Source organism: Pinus tabuliformis, chromosome 6 (genome assembly GCF_031772625.1).
Source record: "Pinus tabuliformis cultivar Carrire ecotype Pingquan chromosome 6, CPIR1, whole genome shotgun sequence".
In the NCBI taxonomy this organism is placed as follows: domain Eukaryota; kingdom Viridiplantae; phylum Streptophyta; class Pinopsida; order Pinales; family Pinaceae; genus Pinus; species Pinus tabuliformis.
In genome coordinates, this window is record NC_142292.1 from 1,397,779,087 (window position 1) to 1,397,789,812 (window position 10,726).

The 10,726-nt window shown below is 36.4% G+C and overlaps 1 protein-coding gene across 1 annotated transcript; it reads left to right on the forward strand.

Annotated features, from left to right (window-relative positions):
- The first annotated feature begins 7,003 nt into the window (after positions 1 to 7,003).
- Positions 7,004 to 9,949, forward strand: LOC149263869 (endoglucanase 20-like). Its single transcript, XM_089391552.1, has 7 exons — positions 7,004 to 7,225; positions 7,418 to 7,831; positions 8,184 to 8,261; positions 8,406 to 8,558; positions 9,053 to 9,161; positions 9,321 to 9,487; positions 9,629 to 9,949. The coding sequence occupies exons 1-7, from the start codon at positions 7,004 to 7,006 to the stop codon at positions 9,947 to 9,949; spliced, it is 1,464 nt and encodes a 487-aa protein (XP_089247678.1).
- Positions 9,950 to 10,726: the final 777 nt, after the last annotated feature.

Genomic DNA, 10,726 nt, shown 5'->3' on the forward strand with positions numbered 1-10,726 from the left:
AACTAACGAATCCAATTATCAAGCTTCTCTGCATTCACTTCACCATTATACATGGGCAACTCCAATTTAACATCAAGTTTTGAAAAAGGTGATTTACTAGTTCCTTTTGAAGAATGATGATGAGTATTATTAAGGGTTGTGTTAGTGGAAGAGGGTGAAGATGGTTGTGAGGAAGAAGATGAAGAAGATGGCAGAGAGGGTGGAGGTTTGTCTCCATTCCCATTACCTCCTTTTCCATTACCTCCTCCTGAAGAGCCTCCTCCTTTGGGAGGTTTGGAACCTTCTCCATGCAACCTGCTATTCCTATCTTCATATAGGACCTTCACCATCTATGTAATATTAAAGAAATACTTTCTAAAGGTCTTCTCATCTTCTGTCATGTTTGTAGGTTCTCCTTCATGAGAATGATATTTGGAGTCTCAACTGCAACTTGAGGCTGAAATAGTGTTGGAGATTGTGGCAACCTTTCTCTCCTTCCACTTGACCCAACTTCAGAGCTTCCAACCAACTTTCCTTCACCTCTTTTGAGTTTTAACCTTGTAAGCATGACATAAAATTGAAAAAAATTAAATCCTTCTTTCACAAAGCAAACCTAGTGCTCTGATACCAAATTTGAACTGATTTAGAATAGTAGTTTGCAGTGCTATGATCTTCCTCATATTATTAAAAAATAATTTCATTGTGCTTAAGGATTTATCAATTTCTGCAAGTGAAATGAAGAGTTTCTATGTTAATTTTATGAGCAATTTAACATAAACCATAAACTGAACATCGGCATAAACATGTATAGAACATCATCAAAAACACATTAAAACAAACACATGATAAAGGAGTTCACCCCTCCTGGGCTACGTCCCCTTGGTCCAACTTCCAATGGCTTGGGCCTCCCTATTATGCTCAAAAGTGTAAAAATATGTGCTTACAATGCTCAAATGCTTTTGAAAGCCACTCCAATGAGTTCAAAATACTCAAAAATGGCTTTCTAGCCTCTTTTTGGAAACAATTTGGTGAAAAAATGAAGAAATTATGACTTCCCCTTATTTTCCCATTATTCGCTCCACACATTGCTCCACATCCAATAGAAATCCACAATTTCACTCAAAATATCCGCTAATCAAGTGATACTTTTTCCATTTAGCAGGCCATAATCTATCGACACCGACTATCCATCACAAATCACAATCCACAGAGTCTTGTGGGCTTATGGTCTATGAACAAGGTGGGCAATGTGTGATTGCGATACGACGGACCATTAAACTGCAGCCTATAGTCGTATTGCATCCAAGGAACCTATCACATTTCACGATCGACAGAGAACTGATGGGAAATCATAAAGCAAGACTCTGGTTTCCTGCGAAGTTCTATTGCGGTCTTTGATCCATCGCATCACAACTCCGGGTCTGATCCCTTAATGCCTTACCTCCTATCTTTTATGAAGTGTGATTGTGATCTGCAATCCATCGCAGCACAACCCTTCCCTACTCAAGGCCGATAATTTAAAACCTTCCTTCATTGATGTGCGATTTCCAAAATGCAGGGACCAATGGCGACCTACCACTTGGAAGTTCCTGATTCACTAATGAAACCTACCACTCCATCCAATCTTGCCATGTGAGGAAGTCAAACCTGAAATTTGACTTGCTCTAAGTTCTGCATATGAGCTCGGATTTGAGTTTCATTCACACTGTTCGATTAAGAATGACAAGATCTCTATATAAAGCTAAGTCTATCAATATTTTGACACTTCGATTTTTGAAGCTAATTTTGAGCACCTGATCATTGGTATGTGGGAGTGTTCATAACATTATTTTTTTCAATGAACTTTGATTCCATCTTGCTTCACATGGATTCATATGACATCCCAACATATGGAAAAGGCTCATTCCAGTTAAGGGAATTATATGGACTTGATCCATAAAAAAAAATATATTGAATGTAATTGTCCCATTTGGGAAGAAGCCTTGACCACTCTAAGGCTGATTCGAGTTAAGGGAATTGTATGGAATTGATCCATAATTTTTTTTTGAAATGTAATTGTCCTATTTGAGAAGAAGCCTTGACCATTCTACCTTAAAACTACTTCTCATCTATGTGTCATTCCTACTAAGTGAATTCCTAGCTTGTTGGAACTTGTGTTGCTTCCTATCTTGTTGAAACTTGCATTTCTTGTGCCAAACATTATCAATATTTGTTCAATGTAACTTTCATAATTTTTACTTAATCATACTCCTTATCAAATTACTTAATCTATCCTAGTTGCATGCCGACTAATCAACAACGTAACATGTGAAATTCTAGATTTAACATGTGTCCCATTTCCAAAGCTTATTAAGTCAATTGGAGCTAATGACGAAAATAACTTGGAATTTTTGAGAATTTGGAATATGACCAAGGATATATTGTGTATGCATGAAAAACATGACCTCAGTCTGATCACATGGAAACATTTTTTGACATGGAAACATTTTTTTGAATGCTCACTTCAAATTCAGAATATTTGTAGAAGAATTTATGTGGAAACATATTGTGTCAAGCTTTGCATCCAGATATTTCTATAGTCAACATGCATTTCCCTATGTTGCTTGCTTATTTTGGTACTCTAATATAATGGAAAAAGTTTATGGGATTGTCAATTTTGGTCAATTTTGGTTAGCGCATATAAATTGGTTTACCTTGGGCATGTGGCATGCTATGGGCTTCCCTTATGGATGGATATATAGTTTGGGGTGCACATATAATGTGTCTAATCAAGATTATGATAGAAGCAGACACATTATGTGATAGATTGAAACACACTTCATGCGTAGGAACATCATATGAGACACTTGGATGGGGATTTCTAACACACATCATGTAATAGATGAATATGGGCTCATGCCATTGAGTTTCCACTTAAACATCCTATGGCACATGTGTTTGTGGGACACTAAAGAATAAGCCTAATTTCAGTAAACATTGATAAACACCTCCCAAAATACTTTCACTAAATTCCCCTTCTCAACACATCATTCTAATCAAATAATTCCTAGTTTAGTAGATAAAAATAAAAATATATGTACATAATCATGCATATAGCATATGTGCCAGAATAACCCCCAACGTACATATGACTGATAAAAGGTTACGGGGCCGAACCCTCAAAGAAACCTCGTAGGGAAACATTAGATATAACCCAAACAATGGGTAGTCACTCATCAATCGAGAAAACTTGACATTTAAGAGGCATAAAGGAGCCGTTAAAAAAGGTTGTGTCTATCAAATTCCCAAACTACAGGAAACCACTTGTCAATCTAGCAAACTAGGCACGTAGGCCTAGATAGAAGAACCCTTAGAAACGGGTGCATCTCTCAAACTCCCAAAGATATGCATCAAACCATTACAAAACAGGTTGAAATCCCAACATATAACCATGGATAAAATGGAACAAGGCCACCAATAGAGCCACCATGGAATAATCCAGAGGAGATATGATAAGAAAGAAAACAATCACAAAACCCCAACCATGGCCACCACAATGTAAGCCAACAACCCGCACTAGTAGATAAGCAGAGAAAAAGGATCTCATGGCACATGACATCACGACATCCTTCACACCAATGAACCCCATCCCTGATTGTCCTCATCATATTGTGCCCCAACACCAGCTAACCAACACAACAACCCATTAAGGAGAAAATGTCATTGACGATGGCATTAAAAGTCACAAATGCATTTTTTAGTGTCGTGTGGTTGTGTATAGCTCTCGCCAAATAATATGAGTCTAATATGCTCTTCCTCAGTGAATAAAAATCGTTATTGTCCTCACCAGCCGCTAGAACAAACCTCACAATCTTTGGCATCCTCACCACGACCAAACATATTATTAATAAAACAAGAAACGTACGCCATGTTGTAAGGGTTCAACTATAGTCTAGATGATTAGTTTCAATCACTTCTCCAACTGGTTGAGGAGTACCTCTTATATATGGAACAAAGTTATTCCCAAATGAAATGATGAGAAGCAAAACTGCATAAACCACAACCTTTCATTCATATGTCTCACACACAATCAGCTTCTATAGGTCATGCACAAAGACCCCTAACCTCGATTTGTTACTCAATTTGGCTCTTATTTTGCATTACAATTAACCTAAGTTTGGTTAGCTAGTATTAGAGGATCTACAGGCTTGAAATATTAGCTATGAACGCACTAAATACACTACAATATTTCCACCCCCATGAACCATTGGCTGCATATCATTATGTCCAACGTAAAACAGGGATTACAAGAAGATTGAAAAGTAATGGGTGCATACTTTGCCACCTGGCATGATACTCCAAATGCTAATAACATGCAGGGTATCAAGAGAATGAAGTAGTTCGCTCATACACTATACATCTATTCTTTCTTAACCACCTGAATATATAATATACACTTGAAGGAATAGATTACAATGGTGTTACCATAATGATGAAGGATGAAACCGGATTGCTACAATGAAGAACTCCTTTGATTTGTATTGAGCTCATAATTCTACATTTTGAATGAGGCACTATATAATGAAGTTACATGTATGTTTAGACTTGTGACAGGGCATGATAGTATCACTAGTTCCAAACCAAATAAATAGCAGATGCTAGAAAATGAATGAGAGACGTTAGACTCCAAGCCACAATTATCCAAGAAAAAATGATTAGCAGTGCATAGTAGCATTCGATGGGAACCATAAGGTAATTGAATGATGTTAAAGGTGGAATGAGGAGCACAATATTACACAAAAATTTTAGAGCAACATTCATTAATGTCTTCACCATCTTGACCACACTATATATGCAAGAAAATCCCCTTATGCTACAAAATAGTAAACATCTTTCCATCCAAATGACACAAACTTTGCGAACTCCAAGGTTAATATATCAATCATTGGAGTGATTACATTAGTTATTCTTATCACTTCAAACAATTTATCACCCCCTCATGCACACATATCAAATTTAAGCATAGGCATAAGTTGGAGGAGAATCATAGTTGCTAAAAATTGTCTCTTTTTATCTGGAGGCAGGAAGGACTACAAAATTTTGATTCAAGGCGTGAGCAGAAATGGGAAAACTTATGTTCCCAGATGGAATGGGAAACCGATTGAGGTGAATGATATTATGTAGAGCTAAGTACATCCAACCTTTTCATATCTTCCACATTTCAATTTAATCATGCTAGAGTACTAGGAGAAAAAGAAACGTAATCTAGGTAAGTACTTTAACATTCCTTTTCTAGAACGAGTAGCATGAGTGAACCTCCTACATGTTTTCTATTTGTTTCGATTTTCTCACACTGCTTATAATCCCCTTATTTAGTGGATCTGAGGAGGTATTTCCCTGTAGCAATTCATTTATCACCGGGAAGAACTAAACTCAGATCCTCTTCACTATTAGAATTCAGACATGTCACAGTGAAAACATTATAGGTTTCTGAAATTTTGGTCCCTGAGGAAAGACCTTGGCCGAGAGGTATAATATGAGGTTTTTCTAAGGAGGAAAACATCATGGAAAATAATCCAATTTTACAAAGAGACAAAACGAGTCACCTATGTAGGACGACGAAGTATACATCGCTTGATTGATCCCAGGTTTTTCGTTGCACTAGTAAAGCATTCGTAGGTCCTTCTAGGGTTTGTTTTGACATCATTCCTATGAGGATTTTTTGAGGAACAAGTGTAGCAGATCTTGAACTTTGAGAGGCAAAAACATTTTTATAATATTCATCTACAATCTGAAGCACACCTTAATTAAATGAGTAACAAACTCCTTCATAGTCTTGGCAACAGGGTTTTGGGAATCCTTTGGAGAAACATTTGAAGGGTCATTTAAAGTGAAATCAAAAGCATGCTTGAAGAACCTTTTGAAGCAGTTTATAAAGATCTCGTTGAGGTGAATAACACACGCTTGAAGACGTATTGTACACATTTGCATCAATTTTGAAGCAGCATACCTGAAGGGCGAAGAGAGTATTGGAGTATTGAATTCTACCTTTTGAAGGACTCTTGAAGATACCTTGAAGATTGGTTGAAGGAAGACTTGGTTGCCATTTTTGATCTCTAGAGACTAGGAAGGACTCTTGAAGATACCTTGAAGATTGGTTGAAGGGAGACTTGGTTGCCATTTTTGATCTCTAGAGACTAGGTTTCTCTTGAAGATACCTTGAAGATTGGTTGAAGGAAGACTTGGTTGCCATTTTTGATCTCTGAAGACTAGGTTTCTCGGCAAAATTTGGAGGAACCAAGTGACACTCTTGACAACATCCTTAGAGAAGACTCTAATGAGAATTTCCTTTAGTGATATTCAAACCAGAAGCAATAGAATAAACAATTTCCATAAAATTTGGTAAGCTTTTTTGGCAAATGCCAATGTTAGCATGTTCAAGCCAACTTTCTCGGAAATCGACTCTGTCAACAAAAACTACATTGAATATTTCCCGAACGTCTTATCGTCGAGGTGCGTCCCTTCCATCTATTCATGTAAAGCCTGAGAAGAATTGTACAACGCCAATTTACCGAATCCAAACATTCACGTGGGCGCTGGAATCGTAAAGGATTAGGTAAAGGGTACAACGAACATTGTTTATTTAATTTTTTAAATAGCATTATACTAGAAAACATATCCATTGTGAACCATAAAATAACCCTAAAATTCAAACTAATAACGATTCAAAGGTTTGTGCCCGTTCAAATTGCCACGTTATGGGTTTGGTATTTGCTGATACAGTTGTCCACATGTCTTCCGCCGTTTTTCGTGTTCATGATTCATCACGAGAGGATCGCGCCATTCTTCGAATCCTGATCCGATTATTCCTCTTCAGTACTCGACGGCCCTCTCAGTTTAGCTATTTGTCGGTATAGTCACCTATATAAATTAAGGATGATTTATAACAAAACCATATGCTGTAAAAACACAGTGCAGCAGAATAGGAGCAGTAGCAAGGGAAAACTATAGCGACAGTGGCGCAGAACTGTAATCAATAGAGATAATGTCGAAGCTTTCTCTGGCTATTGCACTGTTTGCTTGTGTCGGTTTCACATTAGTAAATTTTATCAATGCTGCACCGGAAAAGGCAGGAGAAATCGATTACGATGACGCACTGTCAAAGGCCATCCTCTTCTTCGAAGGGCAGCGCTCTGGAAAACTTCCTAGGAATCAACGAGTGAAATGGAGGGGAGACTCTGCTCTTTCTGATGGTCGTCTGGCTGGTGTAATGGCCGCAATCCAAAATAAATAGTGCAATTCAATGGTTTTATATTTCTGGATGGTTTTCGATTGATTTCTTTATTAATCGTCAGATTCAAAAATATTATTAAAATCTGTAATTCACATAAAAAAACACTCACTTCTATTACGCATTGCTATTTTCTCCGGGCTGATCTTTCGACGATTTTGCTTTCAGGTGGACCTGACGGGGGGTTACTACGATGCGGGAGACAACGTAAAATTTGAATGGCCCATGTCGTTCACAGTGACATTGCTTTCTTGGGCAGCTTCTCATTATGAAGACGAGTTAGGTCGGGCAAACCAGCTAAATAACACTCTCCAAGCAATTCGCTGGGGAACGGATTTCATAGTGAAGGCTCATTCATCTCCTATGACGCTGTGGACTGAGGTGGGCAATGGGGACACCGATCATCAATGTTGGGAGAGGCCAGAAGACATGGATACTCCTCGAACATTGAAACAGGTCAACCCATCTTCTCCTGGCACCGAGGCTGCTGCCGATGCCTCCGCAGCTCTGTCCTCTGCAGCCATTGCTCTCAGGAAGATTAATCCTTCTTACTCAAAATTATTACTTGAGCATTCAAAAGTTGTAAGTACAAATTTCGGCGACTATGAAATATCTATCTGAATTGTATATTTTGGAAATATTCTAAAATTTTGTTATTTTAGATTTCAAAAGTTGAATGCAAATTTCATTTGCTTTGAACTTTCTATTTTTTTTTAAAATATGATATTGAATTAAGTTTTAAGATTTTGAAAATATTTTAAAATCTGACTCAAACCTCTAAACTTAATTGTTTAATCTAACTTATTTGTTTTACATCTAACTCTTATCTTTTAAATTTCAAAATATTTTAAAAATATGATATTGAATTAAGTTTAAAGATTTTGAGTTAACTTGTATATATATACGTTAATTTTCTGTTGCCTTGTTTCTGCAGCTCTTCGAACTTGCAAACAAATACCGTGGGTCTTATCAAGCATCTTGCCCTTACTACTGTTCCTATTCCGGTTTCCAAGTATGTACTCCTGCATACAATTATAAACCAATTTTATTCATGCTGTAAACAAAATTGGAGGCATAAAAAATACAAAAAGGTTTGAGTGTTAGTTGAACGCACTGCACTTATTATCATATTCATAATTTTTGTAATGCTGAGCAGGACGAACTGCTGTGGGCTGCTACTTGGCTTCATAAGGCAACACGCGATCGAACTTATTTGCAATTTGTGTTGGATAACCAAGGATCGAGTTCCGCAGTCAATGAATTTAGTTGGGATAACAAATTTGCAGGTGCCCAGATACTCTTAGCCGAGGTAACCAGTTCGTATACAATAAATACTAATAAACTGATACTTTAATTCAATTCAGGATTTTTTTTACTGATACTAAATACTAATAAAATGGTATTTTAATATAATTTTGGTTTTTTTATATTTTTTTAATACAAAAATTTTGGATTTTTGTGATAATAATCTAGTAAGTATATTTTTCGGATTAATCACATTTTATGTATGTTTAAAATTAACTAATATAGTCCAATTAGCAATGATTTTCAATCACTTTCCTAAAATTTGAATTTTAAATTTGATAACACAAACATCCATATAAATCAACTAATTTAAATCTCGGGTGAACTAAATGCATTTAATAAAAAAATTAAATTGCTAGATGTAATGAAATGCTCAACTTTAACAAATTCAATTACATAAATAGCTAACAACACTTACTGCTTGTCAAACTAGCCTCTTTCACCCATAATTTGTAAGTATATATCTTAGCTCATATAACAGACCGATTTGATGCACAGGAATATGTATCTGGAGAGAAGTCGTTGCAGAAATTTAAAACAGATGCAGATTCTTACGTGTGCGCCTTACTGCCCAAAAGTAGCACAGTGCAGCTTCGAACGACTCCAGGTTTAACCACACAAACCAATAAAATATTTTTAAAGAAAAACCAGCTTCGAACACTTGAATGCTTTGCAAGTTAGAGGAATTAGAAGAGTTGAAATTGTATCCTTCCTTAGATCTTTCTGCCTTGGCCTTCCTTGCAAAATAATAACCTGAAATTTGCAGGTGGGCTTTTGTTTGTAAGAGACAGTAGCAACTTACAGTACGTGACTATCGCTTCACAAGCACTGCTGGTATACTCTGACATACTTGCAGACGCAAGGATTTCTTCAATACAGTGTGGCAGTGTTCCAGTTTCACCTTCAGATATTAAAAGCTTTGCAAAAACACAGGTAAATAGATTAGATTTCTGAATTCAATCTTGGAATCTACAATCCACATAAGGATGCTGCCGGAGCTCCATGATATCAAATATAATCATAAAACCAGCTTTCAAGATCTGACAAATGGTTTGAATATATGGGCTTGAGCAGGTGGACTATATACTGGGCAACAACCCATTGAAGATTTCCTATATGGCGGGCTTTGGACCGAAATTTCCCCGGCATCTTCATCATCGAGGTGCTTCCCTTCCATCCATTCATGTAAAGCCTCAGAAAATATCGTGCAACGAAGGAATGAGTAACTGGTACAACGCCAATTTAGAGAATCCAAACGTTCACGTGGGCGCTGTTGTGGGAGGACCTGATTCAAATGATCAGTTCACTGACGCGATATCTTCTTACAAACAGCTGGAGCCAACGACGTACATTAATGCTGGGATGGTTGGCGCCCTTGCCGGCCTAGTTCGCTGAACGCGTGGTGACAAAGCAAAATGAGATTGCTTAGCTTGCCTGCGTGTTTGGTATTTGATTAGGGTTTTATATATCCACAGTTCCACCCGTATTTCTTATAATACCTGATAATCTACAAACTCTGAATTGCGGCAGAGTTTGAGTTGTATGATACATCAGCCCACAAGTTTCCATGTGCAACGATTGGTCTATCCAGATACCTATTTATTTTTAAAAGTATATTCCATATATATATATATGACCAATATTTTGTTTCTTTTCAGGTCTTTACCCATATCTATTTGTAAAAATAACAAACCCAACTTACATTCTCACATTACTAAGAAATTATTAAAATGTAAAATACGATTAGTAAAAGAAATAATTACAATGCAAATCATAACATTAACCATCTTGAAATCTAACCTTTAGACACAAAAATTAATAAATTTAACAAATCTATGCTAACAATGTGTGAAACAATGGTAACAAATCTATGTTAAAGATGGTGTACTTTGTTCTTTTATTCGCTTTCTTCAAGTAATAGGAAAGAATTACTTTATTCACTTTTTTAAGTAGTAGGAAAGAATTACTTTATTCACTTTCTTCATATAACTCGAAACCATTCACATTATTATTTCGCAACAAATTCACAAAATTATTAAGAAATGTTATAATCTACTTTATTGTTACTTTGAGACTATCAACACAATCACCATCGGCAATCCATATAGACAAACTGAATACAGAAGTTTAATAAATTTAAAATAACATGGACATGTCATTGTTTGTAATTTA

What these genes read in the sequence shown, in the direction of transcription:
- LOC149263869 (XM_089391552.1), top strand. Translation starts at nt 7,004, where the DNA reads ATGTCGAAGCTTTCTCTGGCTATTGCACTGTTTGCTTGTGTCGGTTTC. An exon ending in TACTTGAGCATTCAAAAGTT is followed by an intron (nt 7,832 to 8,183) that starts GTAAGTACAAAT and finishes TTGTTTCTGCAG; the next exon opens with CTCTTCGAACTTGCAAACAA. An exon ending in CCCAGATACTCTTAGCCGAG is followed by an intron (nt 8,559 to 9,052) that starts GTAACCAGTTCG and finishes TTTGATGCACAG; the next exon opens with GAATATGTATCTGGAGAGAA.